The sequence below is a fragment of the Myotis brandtii genome, unplaced genomic scaffold (assembly GCF_000412655.1).
Source record: "Myotis brandtii unplaced genomic scaffold, ASM41265v1 scaffold393, whole genome shotgun sequence".
NCBI lineage: Eukaryota > Metazoa > Chordata > Mammalia > Chiroptera > Vespertilionidae > Myotis > Myotis brandtii.
Window position 1 is genome coordinate 2249123 of NW_005365070.1, and position 20756 is coordinate 2269878.

The 20756-nt window shown below is 35.7% G+C and overlaps 1 protein-coding gene across 4 annotated transcripts in view; it reads left to right on the top strand.

The window, feature by feature from the left end:
- The window catches only part of PHF6 (PHD finger protein 6), a 53842-nt gene extending 33390 nt beyond the window's left edge, over window positions 1–20452 (top strand). For 2 of the 4 annotated variants that reach the window (XM_014545008.1, XM_014545009.1), the window contains 5 exons: window positions 4129–4295; window positions 4461–4604; window positions 5945–6049; window positions 8546–8679; window positions 16876–20452. In XM_014545008.1, the coding sequence (XP_014400494.1) occupies window positions 4129–4295; window positions 4461–4604; window positions 5945–6049; window positions 8546–8679; window positions 16876–17005 (680 nt within the window). In that variant the 3' untranslated portion in view covers window positions 17006–20452. The remainder of the gene's footprint in view (window positions 1–4128; window positions 4296–4460; window positions 4605–5944; window positions 6050–8545; window positions 8680–16875) is intronic. The other 2 variants (XM_014545007.1, XM_014545010.1) reach the window with 2 other exon arrangements.
- Window positions 20453–20756: the final 304 nt, after the last annotated feature.

Consider the following 20756-nt stretch of genomic DNA (forward strand, 5'->3'; position numbering starts at 1 on the left):
AGCAGAATTCAGAGTTTACTAGTGACATAGAGAATGCAGAGCAAATGCACATAACATTTCCACTGGAGAAGACAGGGCAAGTGACCTCAGTCTTCCTTTTGTAGGAGCCCTAAAGATTCAAAGCAGAGGTGGTGTTAATGTTTGGCGTTTTTTTTTTCTCTTAAAAAAATCCAACAAACATTTATTGAGTGCCTGCTAGGTGTGGGCACATTAGGGAATTTAGAAAAGTAGTTCCCATGGACAAGGAGCTTACGATCTACTTGAGATATAAGAAGAGTAAAAATTAACAGTTGAATTGAATTTTATAGTTTACAAAGCATTTTTTTCACAAACATTGTCTTAAAGCAGCCTTTTCAGGAAGATGTTAATAATTATTGCCATTTTATATACCGCAAGGCTTTGCCCTGAGAATGTTAAGTAACTTTACCGAGTTAAGACCCAGTAAGTGGCAGTTTTCTGACTTTCTGTCCAGGGGTTCCTTCTTCTTCATACTCTTAACTGATGTGAGAATTTAGGATGGGTAGGGAAATACAGCTTAAACCAAAGAGGTAGAAGATGAGCAAAATACTGATTAGGAAGGAGAAATGAATTGGTAAAGGGACAGATAGGATTTTATAATACTAGGAGGCGAGTTGGTTTCCTGGTAAATTGGTCACTCCTGTGCCTCATAGGGGCAATCAGAAGGCTAACCTGGCCATTCTGAAGTGATAAACATCTGGGGGCTGTGCTCATAAAGATTGGGAGGATTGGTGTGGCATAGAAGGAGGACAATATTCTTTTGTCACCTACCTTATCAACCTGGATTTTTAGAGTTTGCAGCTGTGAATGCAAGGTAAGGTTTTATTTTTTATCAAATTAATTTGTTTGAATAGGTATAGGAACAGTGTACAAAAATTAGCAGTACACTGTAAGTAAGCTTTTCTCCCATCCTTGCCCTTGCATCTCAGTTTCCAAATTCCTTTGCTAAAATCAGCCACTACTATCAGATTCTTATGTATCCTTTTAGAGCAATTCTGTGCATACCTAAGCATGTGTAACTATTCTTTTTCTAACTTGAAATGTGTATTTCTATGACAATGGGTATTACCACTTTAACAGCATGTAGTAACTCACTGACATATATTTGTCCCAGCTCTGCCATTCCCTAGCTTTGTGACCTTGGGCAAAATTATTTAACCTTTCTGAATTTATTTCCTTATCTATAAAGTGGGGGATGGGTATGTTGACTGATACAACCTCATGGGGTTGTTGTGAGGCTCAAATGAGATAAAGCATGCAGACTGCATAGCATATATGGTATATTCAAAACTCTGAGTATTTCCAATTCATATCTGAAGTGGAAAAGGGCAAGATACAGAACAGTATTCTTAGAATGCCATTTGTCTGTACATACTTTTTAAAAATTTTTTAAAAATATATTTCTATTGATTTCATAGAGGAAGAGAGAGAGCGAGAGAGCGCACTAGAAACATCAATGATGAGAGAGAATCATTGATCGGCTGCCTCCTGCATGCCCCCTACTGGGGACCGAAACCCGGGCATGTGCCCTGACCGGGAATCGAACCTGGGACCCTTCAGTCTGCAGTCCGACACTCTATCCACTGAAACAAACCAGCTAGGGCTGTACATCCTTTTAAAAACACATTTGCACACACAGAGAAAATAGTAGCTGACATTTATTGATAGCATTCTATATGCCAGGCACTGTTCTGAATTAAGTACTTTCCATGAACTACTAACTCATTTAACTCAAGAGTCCTCTGAGGTAGGTCTCACGTCTAAGGACACAAAGTCTATGACAGATACAGGATTCAAAACCAGGTTCAACCCTTGAGACTGAGAAAGGAAGCAGTAACAGTGGTTACCTTAAGAGGGAGGGAAGAGAGTTTGTAAGAAGAAAGGGAAGCAAGAAAGCTAGGGTGTCAGCTGGGAGTGCAGAACAGGTGGAATTGGAAGGTGGAAAGGAAGATTTTTTTACTTCTTTTATGCAGATCTTTTATAATGAAAGAAAAAAAATTCTATATAATAAAAGCCTAATGTGCTAAGTGTCTGGTCATCTGTTCAACCAATCAAAGCATAATATGCTACTGATATGCTAAGGCCACTCAACCACTCACTATGATGTGCACTGACCACCAGGGGGTAGACACTCCACTGGTAGGTTAGCTTGCTGCTGGGGTCTGGCTGATCGGGACTTGAGCGAGACTGGCTGGACACACCCTGTAACCCTCCTGCTGTCCCTCCCCAGCTGGCCAACCTCCTGCATCTCTCCCCGGCCCCGATCGTGCACCGGTGGGGTCCCTCAGTCTGGCCTGTGCCCTCTCACAATCTGGAACCCCTTGGGAGATGTCAGAGAGCCAGTTTCGGCCTGATCCCGCAGGCCAGGCTGAGGGACCCCACTGGTGCACGAATTCGTGCACTGGGCCTCTAGTATTTTATAAAAGGTTAAAACATTTTTACAAGTTTGAATTGGGAAAAGAAAGCCAATAAGTAACCATGAAAAATTTAAACAAAGGTTCTATGACTAGCTTTGTACTCACATTTTCATGTGCATTTTTAATTAATTTTTTTAAAGGATAAGTTCCCAAAAGTAAAATCACTGGGTCAAAGGATTCAATCTTTTTAAGGTTCCCATACTGCTTTCTAGAAAGATTGTGCTAGATTATATTCCCATCAGCAGTGAATGACTTTACCCCCTTCCTTTCATCACATTGGATATTATAAATTCTTTTAATTACAAAGGTAGTAAATTTCCCATTGTTTTGAAAAATTAGATTAATAAAAGAATAATTATGCATATATACATAGCCCAAGGACACAGATAACAGTGCAGTGAAGGCCTGGGGTAGGATGAAATCTGGGTGGAGAATGGAAATTAGGAAACATCTGTAATACTCTCAGCAATAAAAATAAATTTAAAAATAAGTAAAATTTTAAAAAATAGTACTGTTAAAATTAAAGTAGTTTAAGAAGCTACTCTCTTCACCCAGAAATCACATTCTCTAGTAATAACAGTTTGGTGTATATCTTCCCAGAGCCTTTTTTATATGTGTACAATCTTACATGTGTACAATCTTATATATATATATATATGCATACTAGAGGCCCAGTGCATGAAATTCGTGCACTTGGTGGGGTCCCTCAGCCTGGCCTGTGCCCTCTTGCAGTCCGGAAGCCCTCGGGGATGTCTGACTGATGGCAGTTGGACATCCTTAGCGCTGCCGCTGCACTCACCCCCTAACCACTCCCCTGCCAGCCTGATCGAAGCCTAACTGCTCCCCTGCTGGCCTGGTCCCCCCCAACTGCCCTCCCCTGCAGACCATCTTGTGGCGGCCATCTTGTGTCCACATGGGGGTGGCCATCTTGTGTGCTGGAGTGGTGGTCAATTTGCATATTACCTCTTTATTAGATAGGATACTTGTTTAATTACTTGTTCAGTTAGTTCATTTGTAGATGATTTCCTTATTAAATTTGATCATTTCATTTTCATGATAGTTTACAGAACTAGCTGTCTAGAGCAGTACTGTCCAGTAGACTTTTCTGTGATAGAAACATTGTGTGTATTGTCCATTAGAGACACACCTTGCCACATGTTGTCAAGGCAATTGAGAAACTGAAGGTTTAATTCTACTTAATTATAAATGACTTAAATTTTAAAAAGTCTCATGTTGCTAGTAGCTACTATATTATACAGCACAGATATACCTACTTTATGTTCATTTAGTTTTCCAAGTTGTTCTAAGTTTATTTTCTAGGTAAGTTCTGATTTCACCAACAGTGTGAGGTAAGACTCTGAAACCTATGGTAAAAAAAATGAGCTAATTCTAAAAATTAATTTATTAGAGTTTAGAGATGTTTACTGAATTATGTAGACAAGATCACAAAACCCATTTTTATAGAATTATAAGTTCAATGAAATAATTTTCAATTATTATAATAAAAGTATTTTTGTTTGATTTTTTTGCATTTATGTGAAACTTTAGGTTGCTATATTGAACATATCACAGACCATTTCTCCTTATTTCCAAAGGCAGTTTTATTCTAAGGAGAAACCTATGATCTAATGCTCATGAACTAATGCTCGTTTTAAGATTGGTCCATGTAAAGTTTTTGTTCATTTTTAAACAGCTGATTTAGAAGAAAGTTTTAATGAACATGAACTGGAGCCCTCATCACCTAAAAGTAAAAAGAAAAGTCGCAAAGGAAGGCCACGAAAAACTAATTTTAAAGGGCTATCGGAAGATACCAGGTCCACATCCTCCCATGGAACAGATGAAATGGAAAGTAGTTCCTATGTAAGTAGAAAAATGCTTTATTCTTTTTGTTGCACTATGAATATTTCATTTAAACTGTGTTTATAGGTAAAATTCCTCATTTGAAATGTTAACTAAGCTTGAGGTTACTAATAGCATATTTTCATGGATTTTTTAAAAAAGTTTCTTTCTCTTTTACATTTGCAGAGAGATAGGTCTCCACACAGAAGCAGCCCTAGTGACACCAGGCCTAAATGTGGATTTTGTCATGTAGGGGAGGAAGAAAATGAAGCAAGAGGAAAGCTGCATATATTTAATGCCAAGAAGGCAGCTGCGCATTATAAGTGTATGGTAAGCATAGTTTCTTTTATGTGCTTTTAAACCCAAGTTTTTTGAAAAGCATTTAGCTAGTAATCAAGTATGGCACTTTCCCCCCAGCATTAGTATTTTATAATTATGAATAGTACTAGAGGCCTGGTGCACGACATTTGTGCCCTGGCGGCAGGGGGGGAATCCCTCAGCCCAGCCTGCACCCTCTCGCAGTTCAGGACCCCTCAGAGGATGTCCGCCTGCCAGCTTAGGCCCGCTCCCTGCCATCGCCACTGTGCTTGCCAGCCAGAAGCCAGGCTCGCTGCTCCTTGACGTGAACCCGGCTTCTGGCTGAGCGGCGCTTTCCCTGTGGGAGTGCACTGACCACCAGGGTGCAGCTCCTGCATTGAGCGTCGGCCCCCTGGTGGTCAGTGCGCATCATAGTGACTGGTCGTTCTGCTGTTTGGTCAATTTGCATATTAGGGTTTTATTACATAGGATATCCTGTAGTCCCACATCTTCATAAATCAGCTTTTTGAAAATATGTAGCCTCTATAATTAAGTAGGATTTAAATCAATTCTGATTATACTTATCATATTCTAGATAATCTATAATTAACTCAAAACTGTAAAACTTTCAGCTTTATAAACTTGTTATGAAAGATATATTCATTCTCCACTATAACCAAGTAAATGCCTTTCTTATTATACCTCATACACTGTATTGCAGCTATTTATGAACCTCTCTTCCCTAATAGACAAATTCTTTGTGGATAAGAACTATATCTTATCGTTGCATCCTTAGTTATAGGTCTGAAATATAAATACACATAAATGTTTATTATTTAGATTGATTGTGTTGAATTACTCATCCTATTTATGATTAGGTTCTAAAATATATATTATTTATACTAGAAGTTCTTAACTTGAGATGCATATTAGATTTACCTGGGGAGTTTTTTTCCAAAATATGTATCTCTGGAGTAGATCCCAAACATGTCTTATTTGGGGAAAAGAAATCCTCAGGTAATACTGATCTGCATCAATGGGTGAAATTTGCCAATTGAAACTATTTCTTAAAACTTTGTCTAAATGTAACAGTTGAGATGACAGTGTGACACTGTTGAAATCTACATTGTTTAATAAAGTATTTGATCTTGGCTCCATACTGGCAACATTAGTTTTATTTCATTCTTTTTATTTTGGGTTATATTTCAATCAGATATAGTAATATATTAAAAATATTTGAATCAGTAATTGATTATTAAGGAAAAGTCCTCTTTCTCAGGACATTGAAATACTGTAACACATTCTTACTATGTTTAGTCTTTTTCTAAAAAGGATTCTGAATATTAAATGTTCTTTCATTTTTTCTTCTCTAGTTATTTTCTTCTGGCACAGTCCAGCTCACAACAACATCAAGAGCAGAATTTGGAGATTTTGATATTAAAACTGTTCTGCAGGAGATTAAGCGAGGAAAGAGAATGGTCTGTGGTTTTATATTTATGCTATGCAACGTTTCTCTTCTGATGTTCTGCTTTAAATATAGAACACTTCTAAATTTATCCAGCCATCAAAAAATTTAATATAAAGTAGTTAAAGCACAGTATCTATTTGACTTATTTGTAATATAATAAAGGATGATGATGTTACTGAAACTTATTCCTTTTTCTATGTAACTTCATTACTTAAGAGAATTATAATGAGATTTATTTTTCAGGGTATTTGAGAGTCTTTTAATAAAAAATGATGTGAATGTAATGCTACTTATTAAGTTTAAAATGTTAATATTGTTTAAGCTTGCCTAAAGAAAAATTCCAAAACCCCAATAGAGCATTGAGAACCTCCCCATGTTGTAATTCTTTTTTTTTTATAAAAGGAAGAGGTTTTTTCAGAGCCTTCTGTTTAGTTAAAGTTCACATACATAGTATGTTTCTTAAAATGTTTATCAAAACCTTAAAGTTTTCTTTAAAATGTGCCTGAGTCTCATGTTTTTAAGTATACTGAATTACTAATAAATAGCTTTAAGTAATATCGGCATCTTTATTCATCATTCCTTTACAGTTTATGAATATTATAAAATATCAATGGAATGCAAAATCTTTTCTTTAAGAAAGCAATTACCTCTAGAAATGACTTTAATTTTTGAAATTTTTTTAATTGTGAAAATTTTCAAACATATCAAAATTAGAAAGATTAGTAACACACGTCTATCCATCACCTTGACTCATCAGTTATCAAGAATTTGCGGCACTCGTTTCATCTATGCCTTTTAATCTTGTTGCTTGAAGTATTTCAAAGCAGAGCTGAGACTTGATATCATTTCACCTCTACATATTTCAGTATGTATCTCTTAAAAGTTGGACATTTTCTTACCTAACCACAATGTCATTATTCTTTATAAATTAACAATGAGTCCTCAGTGTCATTTAATACCCAGTTTGTATTTGTATTTCCCCAGTTGTCTCAAAACTATCTTTTTAAAATTCATTTGCGTTAATCAGAACCCAAAGGAGGCTCATACATTACATGTGGTTTTTATACATTCCTTCAGTGATCCAGGGCACACCCTCTTCCCTGTCTTTGTTGTTTCTGGTTTGGTTTTGTTGTATGCCATTGACTGGTTGAAGAAACTTAATTGTCTTGTAGACTATCCCACATGCTTTTATTTGTCTGTTTGCTTTTTCATGATGCCATTTAACTTGTGCCTCTATTTGCTAGATTTTCTTTTAAAATGAAGTTAGATGTAAAGTCTTGATTAGATTCAGTTTCAGCATTTTGGGGGGTAAGAACTACTTTACAGGTGGTACTATATCATCCATATTTTATCACATCAGACAACTCATAATGTCTGATCTTTGGATTCAGGCAGTGAGTCTGATCCCTCTGTTTTGAAATTCCCCTTCAGTCTTTCATCTAGTGGTTTCAAACATTGATGATCTTTGTCTGAATCCATTAGGAATGACCATTTGTTTGGGGAATTAGCACTTTTGAAGTTTAATTCACACTTTTGAAGGTGTGAAGACTGTTGATGTTCTCTCTTCCATTTAAATCCATTTCAGTTTATTCATACTTCGATTACACTTTTAAAAATGAAACTTCTTTAAAACAATGCATAGACTAAAAAAGGGGGAATCATTTCATCATATCATACAGAGCAATGTTGTTGTGTCATATAGCTAAAGTCCAAATAGGGATAATAATTCAGTTCTTTTGGCCAACTTATTTACCTCTGCACTATTGAATGTTAAGGCAAGCAATAACCTAGCATTTTCCCAAGTGTGCTCCAAAGGAAATTAGCCCATCAAGATGCTCCCCCAGCCCTCCAAAAATAAGAGTATCTGGAGTTCAGTAAACTTGGGAACTGTTTACTGTACCCTCCTTCCTGGAGAAAACATTGTGAGAAGTCCTTCCATGGAACAATCTGTTTAAAACTAACATTTCTCAAATTTCTTTGACTATGACATCCTTTTGTCATCAGTCACCTTTTAATCTCTAACATTCTTAAGGCAAAGCTGATCTAGGCCAGATCGAGGTCTTGAAAATATTTCAGCTCCTTCAGTGTCCCTCTGCCCTTTTGCCTACTTGGTAGCAATCCCTCTCTGGGGGAATTGCTTCCCTATCTTCTCATTCCATAATAGGAAAGGAACTGATCTCAGGGAAGAAAAGAAGCCGACCACTAAAATATAGAATACCATTCTTTTTGTGTTTGGCAGTATTAAGAAGTGTCTAATTTATGTCTATATGTCATATCTCTAACAGGGGATGACTTAATATTAGAAAGTCTATCGAAGTATGGTTGAAATTGCTGCATTATTTGATATATTGCTATATAAGTTCAGTGCATTACTTTTTAATAGAAAATTGGCTGTTTTCTTTGTAAGCTGGAATGTTTGGCTGAAATATGGCTAAAATAGAAAAAAATGAGATTGCATAGACTTGGAAATACTGCTTATGATTATTCTTTCTCTTCCCTTAAACAGAAATGTACACTTTGCAGTCAGCCCGGTGCTACTATTGGATGTGAAATAAAAGCCTGTGTTAAGACTTACCATTACCACTGTGGAGTACAAGACAAAGCTAAATACATTGAAAATATGTCACGAGGAATTTACAAGTAAGAGAACAATTGTCCATTTTCCATTGTCAGTAAGTAACTGCCCTTAAATAGATGGCATTAGTTTACTTAATCACTATTTTTAGGTGGTACTTAGCAAAGTATAGAATACTGAGGACTCTGTATAAGAAATGAGTACTGCAAATAGCATTTTCCTCTAACTACACATCCCTGAATTAGCATTCATTCAACTTGTATTTATTATGCTTACTATGTGCCAGGCATTGTACCAGGATTTGAGCATACAATAATGATCAAAACAGACATGGATTGTGCCTTCATGAAGCTTACAGTCTAGTGAGAGAGACATATTAATTCATTGGCCACATAGCTGAGTACACAATTACAAACTACATAAGTACTATAAAGGATACATTACAAAGCCCTGTGAGAACACATAACAAGGAGGACCTAACCTAGTCCATAGTGGGAGAGTGTTTAGGAATTTCCTTACGGACATAGTGCTTGAACTGAGATATGAAGGGTGAAAATGAATGTGGGGGTGTTGGGAAAGTGTTGTAGGCAGAAGCAAGAGTACAAATGGGGAAGTGAGTTAGGAGGCTACTGCTGAGGGTCCAGGTGACAATTGTTGGGAGCTTAGAATAGGATAGGGTTATGAAGATACAAGTCAAAAGGTACTCATAGAAGAATGATGAAAGAATAAACTTCGACGGTTTGAGATTATAAGCTACCCTCTTTTTTATGGGTCTTCCATGTGCTGCATTGGGCTATTGTTATCAATGTGCATCTATAATGGTTCCATGTATTTAATTGAATGGAGAATAAGTTGGTAGGGATCCCTGAATTTTTTATTTGCCTGTGAAAATTATAAAGCACTTCCTTACTCTCCCATTCTCAGTATGCAATGAACCAGTGACTCAGGGTTTACTCTTTTGTGTACAAAACAGTTTACATAAACAGTCACCGTGTCATTTGAGTTTCTGCATGAGGTGCTAATGCTGTATTATAAAATTTGCAAAACCTTCTTTAATAATAAAGGCACAGATGATTTTCAAGCGAGTTTTATAAAGCCTTTAAGGAACAAATAATTCCAGTGTTATTTAAAGAGGTCCACCGAGCACAAAGCGAAAGATGGAAAACCTCTTGGTTCATTTTGTGAAACTTGCATAATAAGTGTGGCACCAAAATTGACAAAAAATAACATTTAAAACAAAACAAAAACAATAGACCATTTTATAAATATATATACCAAAATCCTAAATAAAATATTATAAAATCAAGTGCTGTATTCTAACAATTTAAAGACTGTTCAAAATTAGGCAGTATATTAATGTGGTCCATTATAATTAATAAAGAAAAATTCTATCACCTCCTGGTGGATAGTGAAAGAACATTTGATACCATTTAATATCCATGAATTTTAAACTTAACAAGAGTGCTCTTGATAAGCTAGGAGTCTTAATAGAATGTTTATGAGAAAAGAACAGCAAATAGCTTATTTAGTGTTAAAGAGACAATGGTCCTTATTCATGGCTGAGCCTCAGAATCACCTGGGGGTGGATAGGGCCCTTTTTAGAAATGTTCTTTGCCTGAACCCCACCCTCAGAGATTTAAATTCAGTAGGCAGAGACCCAAACTATGTATTTTTGTGACTCCCCAGGTGATTCTCATGTTCATCTCTAATTGAAAACCACTGTACTAACATACTTACATTCAAATCAGGAACAAGACAAGGTGCCAACTACCAACATTGTTTTTAGTGTTCTTCTGGAGTGTTAAACCAGTGTAACAAGAATAGGAAGAAAAATGTATAATAAATATTGTGAAGGGAAAAAGCTGTTGGTGTTTTTGATACCATTGTCTACCAAGAAAATCCAAAGGAATCAACTCTGAATTTATTAAACTTAATTGCTCAGTAAGGTTAATGCATATGAGGTGAATTTTTAAAAACAATTGCAATAAAAACTAGTTAGAAATGTAAAAGAAATAGCCATGGGTTGGTTATAAGCGTGTGAAAAACTGTTCAACCTTATTAGTAATTAAGGAAATGCAAATTAAGACAAGATCTTAGCAATTTTTGCCTATCAGATGAGCAAAGATTAGTAGGATTCATATTAGCTACTGTTAGCTAGAGACACAGGCATTCTCAAGGGATGTTCAGGTAGAATATAAATTGGTACAACTTTTTAGGAGAGCAGTTTATCATTGAAGACCAAACCTTGAAATAATGCATTTGCTGCTAGTCTATTTGTAGGGATTTATCTCAGGGAAGTGAGCAGATAATATAGTACAAAGATATATGTGCAAGAGTGTCATTGTATTATTGTTAATGATTGCTGCCATATCCATTAGGGCCGTGGTCGGCAAACTGCGGCTCGAGAGCCACATGCGGCTCTTTGGCCCCTTGAGTGTGGCTCTTCCTAAGCCTTAGGAGTACCCTAATTAAGTTAATAACAATGTACCTACCTATATAGTTTAAGTTTAAAAAATTTGGCTCTCAAAACAAATTTCAATTGTTGTACTGTTGATATTTGGCTTTGTTGACTAATGAGTTTGCCAACCACTGCACTAGGGCATTTTAGAATCAACTATACTAAGGACTGACCAGGTTACCATAGGTGGCATCAGTCTACTCAAGACAGTAACTGTAGCATGCCAGCAGGGTAACATCAAATATTCCACTTCCGTGGGAGTCCTTGCAGTAGTCAGAATAGCAGTATAGCTCAGGACTAATAAGACCTGATCCACATGGAGTGGGCATGGAATCCACCACCTTGGCTTAAAAGCCTCATACCCCATCATAGCCAGTGCCTCTTATAAGTTATATAGGGATAGGTAGTTTTCAGGTTATATCATAAAGAGGACTAAAGATGGCTTCTTATCAGAATATTTATAATTCTCCCAATGAAGATAGAGTCTACCAATTTGAGGGTAACATAGCTTAGTGAAATAGTTGACACACCCATTTTTCAAAGTTGCCAGTGGAACAGAGCCAGAGAGTTAACCAAAGGTGAAATTCTCATGCAGAAAGGGAAAAGATTTTTGTTAATCTTTTACCCTCAATAGCAAAATAAAATAAACCAGAATGTTCATCAGGAGACTTAATACATTTTAGTTCATGCATTTAGTGGAATACTATGCAGCAGTTAAGGAATGAAGTAGCTCCATGTATAGAGTTGTGAAGAGGTATTTCTGTGATAGAGTAAGGGGGGGGGATAAGTTGTAGATGTGTACAATATATGTGTATATTTTCATATACATAGAAAAATGTTCTGTTTATTCAGTAAACAGTTGTTACCTCTCATTCATTGCAGAGGGATGGAGGTGAAGAGGCAATTTTATAGTCTCTTTTATACTGTGGTATTTGGATAGTTTTATGAGTAATACATCATTATTTAAAGTAGCCATTAATATTTTAAAATAACAGACCCATTTTAAACATCTAAAATTCGATATATGGAGAATTTGTATATTTTAATTTTATTTAGGTATTTTTTATTATAAGAGTTATCTGTTTTTATTTTGGAAAAAAAATAGATAAGGAAAAACACTTAATGTCAACTTTAATTCTATCAATAGAAATAACAATTTTAAATCTTGGAATACTTTCTTCAGACATTTGTGTGATCATAAATGTGTGCATATTTATAAAAACAAGATTTTATTATACTGTTTTATAATCTGTTCTCCACTTACTATCCCCAAGACATTTTTTCTGTGACATTAGTTTGACATCACCATTTTAATGGTTGCATGATATTCCATTGCATGGGTATATCAGATTGTTTAATCAACTCCTTTCTTAGACATTTAGATAGTTTTTACTTTTTAACTATTAGAAAACCATGTTGCAGTGACCATCTCTAAACAAAAATATTTGCACTGGGATCCATGATGATTTGAATGGCTCTTTTTATTTATTTTTTTACATTTAAATTTGTTTCTAAAATCTACTTATAATGTGGATTCCAGATTATTTTATCATAGAGACCATTGAGTTCAAATGATAGTCCATATGTATACAGTACTTTAGGGAAAGAAGCATAGACAAATAGGAAATACAAGGAGAAATATTTCTGAATGAAGTGGCTTCATTCTATGTGGCTTGTTTTACCAGCCTTTTCTGGATCCTGAATATATTTATATTTAAAGGGCAAGGGAAGATTATATAGTTGCCAGGGCTGACCAGCAGACCCTGAGCAACGGATGAATGATTGGATGAATGATTACTCTGACATACGTTTCTGTGAAAGAGAGGGCTAAGGGACTGCCTGACTAAAGGAACCAGACAGCCACGTTCACCTTTACTGTAGGCTTTTACTGTAGGCTTTTACTGTAGCAACAGCTTGAACTAAAATTAACTTCTAAATGCTATCAGCAGGGTAAATATTGTTGAGAAAACACATGCATCTGCAGTGTCCTTTAAGCAAGGATGTCTGGAGTCTAAACATAAAGATTCCAGTAAAGCACCCAGGGGCTCAGACTTGTTTGGAAAAGTCAAGGCAGGGTCTGCCACCTTCAGCAAGGTTCCCCTAGAGGCCTCCAACCTTTCGAAGAATCATCCTTACAGACTTCCAACCAAGTCCCATGCTTCCCCTCATATATAATGATTGTTTTTAATCCTATTTTATTATCTTTATTATATTTTTAAACTATTTAAATAAGTATTTTTTAAATGTCAGTTTCCCACCGTAAAAAAGTAAGTTCTGTGACAGCAGTGATCTTGTTTGTCCAATCGACAGCTGTGGCCTTGATGTCTAGATTGGTGAAGGACGTGTAATGGGACCATGGGAAATAGTACTTGAGTGAAAAATAATCCCATAAAAAGATTAAAATTTGTTCTAATAACAAAGGGCTTATCCTTTTAGATAAAACTCTTTCATAAAAATTTCAAAAGTATACAAAAATAGAATCCTACATCAACTCCCTATCTCAGGGGTACTAAGTTATTGTTATAGTTGTTTCATCTATGATTTAATATACCCAGATTAAAGCATATTATCTGGGGCAGCAGTCGCCAACCAGTGGTCTGCTGACCACTAGTGGTCCGTGAAGTCCAAAAGGTTAGCGACCACTGATCTGGGGTATATTAAAGCAGAATCCCAGATTTCGTCATTTTATCCCTACATACTTCAGTATGCATCTCTTTAAAATATGGGTGTTCCTTACTTAATCACTATGCCATTGTCACACTTTTTAAAATAAGTTCTTCACACCATCTCATATTCAGATCACATTTCTCCAATTGTCTTAAAAGTATCTTTTTAGATTTGCTTTGCTCAAATCTCAATACATACATTGCATTTGATGGATGTGTCACTTAAGTCTCTCTTAATTTAGAGAAATCTCTGCTCCATGTCAACTTTTGCCCCTACTTGTTGAAGAACCTCAATAAGTTGTCCTCTAAAAGTCTTATATTCTAGATTTTTCTATTTGCTTTTTAAAAAAATATTTTTTTATTGATTTCAGAGATGAAGAGGGGGGGGGGAGAGAGAGAGAGAGAGAGACATCAGTGAAGAGGGAATATCATTGATTGGCTGCCTCCTGCACACCCCACACTGGGGATCGAACCCGGGCATGTGCCCTGACCGGGAATCAACCTGTGACCTCCAAGTTCATAGGTCAACGCTCAGCCATTGAGCCATGGTCAATTGGGCTCTATTTGCTTTTTTAATGAGGCTATTACCTCATTTCTCTACCCCTCCATATTTCCCATAAACTATAAGTTGGTTCAGAGGTTTAATTATATTCAGGTTATATTTTGGGGAAGATACTTCATAGCTGCAGTGTGTAGGAATCTCACTCTTGATATTTGAACTCATGATTCCCAATGTGCAGTGTTTGAAGAGTACAAATTCTCCATAGTTCTTTGGAAAAATTTTGAGAATAAAGGAGTAATGAACAAAACTAGGTCAGAAGTCAGTTGTTATTGTTGTTCCCCCACAACCCCATGCCTATCTTTTATTCTATGTACATGTTAGAAACTTCTCATGTTAAACTCAGTTCTAGATCATTTGTGGCTGATGAATTCCTATATGATCATCTTTTATCCATTGTTGACCACAAGAGGGCATCCACTGAACATTTTTTAAGAATTATTCTGTCTTCTCATCTTGTGTACAGTCATGCGCCACCTAAGGACATGAATATGTTCTGAGAAACGGGTGGCTAGGCAATTTCATCTTGTACAAAAATCATAGACTGCACTTATACAAACCTAGATGGTATAGTCTACTACACACCTGGGTTATATGGTATGGCCTATTGCTCCTAGGCTACAAGCCTGTACAGCATGTTATCTACCAAACAATACAAGAGAAAATGATGCAATCAGGAGACACTGTAAACATGAGATGTATGATGAGGCAGTTGCCTGCGTAATACAACATACTATTTTACAGCAAACTTTCTTTTAATAAGTGGAAAGAGTATAGTCTAAATTAACAATAAAAAGTATAGTATAGTAAATACAAAAACCAGTAGAATAGTCCTTTATTATTATCAATTGTTAAGTACTGTACATAATTATGTGCTATATTTTTATACAGCTGGCGGCACAGTAAGTTTATTTACACCAGTATCACCACAAACGTGAAGAATGTGTTGCATTATGATGTTATGGTGGCTGTCACTAGGCGATAGGAATTTTTCAGCTACATTATAATCTTATGGGAGCACCTTCCTATATGTCATCTGTCATAGACCTAAACATTGTTATGCAGCACATGATTGTAATTTACCTAAAACTGAGCTCAGATCAGCCCATTCTTTGATTATAGTAGGGTTGGTTAGCTATAAAAAAAATATTGGTACATATACATTAAAGTGGCCTAAACCCTGGTCCAAAATCACCTGCATTGCTATTTTCATAAAAAAAACAAAGAATTTCAGTTATACTGTGTCTTCTGAGTCCAAATAAAAGATTGTTGGAACTACATGATGTCAAAGTATCACTTCAGAGATTATTTACTAATTTTAAAGGGGAAAACCTATCTTTACAATGGATCACTCTGGCTGTCACCACCACCTTAACCAAATGATCAAACAGCATCACTAAAATGGAACATTCTGAAATTACATGCCTCCTGAAGTATGCAGGATTGCATACAAAAAGTTGAACCTAAAGCTAACCAAGCCCTTGGGCTTTATTTCCAGTTTATAGGAAATATGGTGTGAGGGAGAACCAAATAACAGTACCACGATTAGACAAATCCAGAATGTGGTATAGCTGACAAGGTATCTAATCTAATTCTTCTCAAAAGAGTATCATGGGGGAAATTTTTTAGAGGAACCAATCTCGATTAAAAGAGACATAGCCAAATGCAGTTCCTGGAAAACTGTCAGGTGATCCATAAAGTTATTTTAATGAAGACCAGGACACTAATAATGAAAAGGCATTTGAAGAGTTTGAATAAAATTGTCACATGAGATCTTGAACAGAAAGTAATCTATATATATAAAAGCCAAGCAACCAAATGACCAATTGCTATGATGTGCACTGCGGCGGCCAACCAGCCCGATGGGGGCCCCAATTGCCCCCCCCCACAACCTCCCACAGCCCCTCATCCCGGCTGGCCAACCGCCCACGGCCCCTCCCCTCTGGCGGGCCCCCTACCCCGATCAGGGATGTGTTGGCCGGCCAGCTGCCCGCAGCCCCTCTCTCTGGCTGGCCCCAATCAGCCTCCATCAAGGCAGGCCAGCCAGACCCCACCCATGCATGAATTCATGCTCTAGGCTTCTAGTTATATATAATTTCCTGGAATGTGCTTTTAAATAATGAATATGAAACATTACAGAATTTGAGTGTTCATCTCTATACCTTAAAATTGATATTTTCAAGTTGGCCAAAACTTTGTTTTTATTTCTTTAGCCTTAAAACTCTTAAAATTTTATTTTTAATTACAGTTGACATGCAATATTATTTTATATCAAAAACTTTGGTTTTAATTTCATTGGGGGAAATGATAAATTGCTTTATATTTGGGTTTATTTGATAGCTTTTATCCTAAACCAAAGGTTTATTTCAGATGAACTTTTAATATCTCATTAATAGAGTACTTTCCTATCTTTTAGATAGAAATGGACCTGTATGTAACTAATTGTGAAGTGTTTTTAAGGGTGAATGAGGAAACTCATATTTTAAATGGGCACCAACCTCATCCACTAATGACATAAATATATTATCATGAACAGAAGCAAAACAATTTGAGATTTTTTTATCCTTCATCATTGTAGACTATATTGTAAAAATCATAGTGGAAATGATGAAAGAGATGAAGAAGATGAGGAACGAGAGAGTAAAAGCCGGGGAAGATTAGAAATTGATCAGCAACGACTAACTCAGCAGCAACTTAATGGAAACTAGGTATGAAAGTTAATTATATCGGATCTGTTGTCAGAATACAATACACATTGATAAAAACATGTTGAAGTAATGGTGTGCGGTATGATTTTTTTAATGCTATTATGTTTAGTTGAGCATGTCACTAGAATGCTGAGGATTGTGTGAGCTTGCATAGTTTTTTAAACTAGCAGATTTTGTAACAGTAAAAACAAGCTATCTACTTTATCAATAAATGTAATTGAAATGTCAAGTCAGTAAAATATCCTCCCTCCTCAATAACATTATATTTATTGTGTTCCCCTCAAGCATCATATTTTACATTTTTTTATCATCTTTTAAACAGGTTCATGGGACAGAGTTAGAAAACTGGGAATGAATAAGACATCCATAACTACTATTCTCTTTTCACTGTTTTCTAAAATCAAAAAGGGTTTGTAACTTTTTACTGCCCAACTCTTAGATCCTTCATTGAACTGCCTAAAAACGTCTTGTTTGTTTTATGAGCCTTCCTCACTAGATGGCAGAGTTTGACATGTTGATATTACATAGCTGTAGTTTGCAGTTTCTGGGAAGCAATTGAAACACTATTAACCCTGTGTATAGTGTCAACAGTTAAAGCAGATATTGCAATGAAGTAAGCTATATTTCTGTACTGAACAAAGTTCTGTTTAGAGTGTCTGAGTTTGTTTAGTGGATTCATACTCAAGGGAAAGCATAAGCAAATTTCACTTTACAGTGCAAACACACCTCTGGTCGCAACACATGGGAATTTGTGAATTTTTTTTCACACTCAAGTAATGAAGGCTAGAAATGAAGAGAACTTTCTTTTTCTCTTGGCTTTGACAGCAACTGCTAAATATTTCTTCCAAGAAGTGTGCTAAAGCATTTCATTTGGTTCCTGTAAAGTTGTTCTCACTGACCAGCATGGACTCAAGCAACTGGTGATTATAAGCTATGAGCTCCAGTGCTTATGCCAAAATCCTCTTCACAGTAAACCTCTTCTTTTTTCATGTTATACAAAGAGCTTCTAGCAAAATTATTGGATCCTTTCAAGTTTAAACTAACATTTGGCAACAGCAAATTAAACCTCTCTAAGATTTAAAGGGTTACCACTCACTAAGGACTTTAGCCACCATGTCTGAAACCCGTTCCTTTCAAGTGCCGTGTTGTGTGGAACACTTCATATATTGGCCCAAAGTATGTAAGGAGGTCTCATGTGCTCTAAGAGTAAAAAACAGTCTTTGCATAAAACAGTATTTATTTTTTAATTTTGTGACCACTATGTTAGAAACTTTATTTAATATTTTTTTAATGTTTTCATTCAGTGCTTTGCTTATCTATTAAATTGGCTTTTGTGCCCTACTTTTCCTCTAGTAGGGCTCGGCGTTGTTTTATGGATCATCAGGATTGTTTCTCAAAGCCTAAGAATCCAGCCTTTTAGAAAGGATTTTCACACTGGCATTTCTAGCTAGTGATACTTTCTTCCATTTATCTTCTGAAGCACATTTATATATTTCTTTATGGCAAAACCAAAAACTTTAGTTGTGATCTGCCTAATATTACCATAACACCTCATTATCAAGGGTAGGGACTTCTGAATGATTAGTTAACCTACCACATTAAAGCAAATTAGCAAACAAAAAAATCATGTTAATATGACTGTGCATCAAGATATTTTGTATTTTATGGGAAACCATTTTTAAGATATAACAGGTGGAAAATTACACTGTGCTTATGATTTTTTTTTAACTGCTAGTCCCTTAAAGACACATTTGTCAAGTGTGTATTCACACATTTACTTAAATCAAGGGACTCAATGATTGCTTTATTTTAACCATTTTTTATTATTTTTAGAAAGAAACTAGCTTTAGTAGTGGGTTGCTCTCCCTATATGTTTTGCTCTTCTTGCTCTAAATATGCCATTGGATTTTTTTATGTGTATGTGATGAATTTACAAAATTCACCATGACTTGAAGTGCAACGACAGATCAAGATGTTTGTTTACCAAGCTATGTGACTTTTCCCAAAGGATCTGTACTTTATTTCCTTACAGCAGCTTGAAACTCATTATTTTAAATCTTTGAATCACTGTGTCTAGATCCTTTTTACATTGTATGCCATCGATTTACCCATGAAACAATAGAGCACCTTCATTTTTGGACAACTACTGTAATGATGTTTTTAGGAAAAATGGAAGGTGCCAGGGGTAATAATGGCCAGTCAATAATCATGTAATGAACTTCAAATACTATAGCTGTTAGTTGATGGATTTGTTATGTAATCCAGTGTATGATTTTGTATGAGTTTGTTCAACCCTTTCTCTGCCACTAGCAACCAGAATAGCACTTTACCTTTTGGTTGGCTAGGTAAGTGGCTGGCTACCTATTTTTCTCACTGTGGTGTGATTGGCTAAATAGTCTTTCATTAAAAGTTGAAATGTAAATTGAAGTCACATGAAAAAATCAACTTTGATTGTAAACCTCCGATATTTTTATTTTCTATCCATATTTGTCACATGCTGAGTAAAAGTGCCTTACAATGTAAAAATTGTACAGTACTTATGTTCCCAAGTAGCATCATCATCTTCTGGGTAGTACATTGTGGTATGAATATTTAGAAAAATGGACCTCAGCAGTGTATTTACTGTTCATCTCTTAAGTCCTTAACTGTAGTTTTAATAAGCATGACATTATTTGATAAGTATATGACATTTACATCATTTCAAAAAATACTGCCATGACTGTGTTTTACGCATATTTTAGCTTGAAATTTTAAAGCAACTTTTCTTTTTTCCTTTTTTCTTTTTTTCCTATTTTTGTTTTGTTTTTGTTATTGATATTAAACAGTGTAATCTTTGCAAGCGTATATTGAAAATTATTCTGGGGCATTTATTGCCTTACCAGAAATGTTAGTAAGAAATGTTCTTTAGAGTAGAAAGATAGACTTGAGTTTCTATACTTTAATAAGAACTCTTTGTTCCTGGGGTGAGGGGGGGGAGTGAATTTTACTTTCATCTCAATTTATTAAAAACCCACAACTGATACATTTTATTTCAAAAGTCAGCAATTTTAGAATTTCAGATAGTACTTGCTCAGGAGTACATGCTACTCAAGATGTTAAGAGAATAACAAGCTATATAGATCTCCTGTTGAATCAGAATCTATGTACTTGAACAAATGTGTGAATCTTAAATATCTCAAAGCAAAAGAAAAGTGTTCTTCCAGAATGTTGCTTTTTTTTAAAAGCGCTCAAGTTAGACCAAGGCATACAGTTTTGTTCTAACAGACATTTAGGTTAATTGTAAAGATAAGGAATGCATTAGGGGTCAAAATCAAACATTCCTCTCTTGTTATGTATATTTTGTTCCTGTTATATTGGCTTTATTTTCAAAATTGTAGTTTGTAGTACTAGCTTCCTTTTATTGGTATTGCATATACTATTCATTCAATAAATGAGTTATGACTTTCATGTTCGTATGTATGTCTTTTTTGTGAAAGGGTATAATGAAGCTTATTTGTAACAGCAATAGTATTTTGTTCCTTTTAGTCTTGCTTTATTGAATTTGAGTTTAGTTCAAAGTTTCACAACATAAAAGGTTTTATCATGGAGAGACAGCAATCTTTCAAATACAATAGAACTGCATTACATCTTAGTTCTCTTATTATTATACTAGAGGCCTGTTGCATGAAGAGATTCATGCAATAGGCCTTCCCTTCCCTTAGCTGCTGGCACCAGTTTTCCTCTGGCACCCGGGACCCAGGCCTTCGCTCTG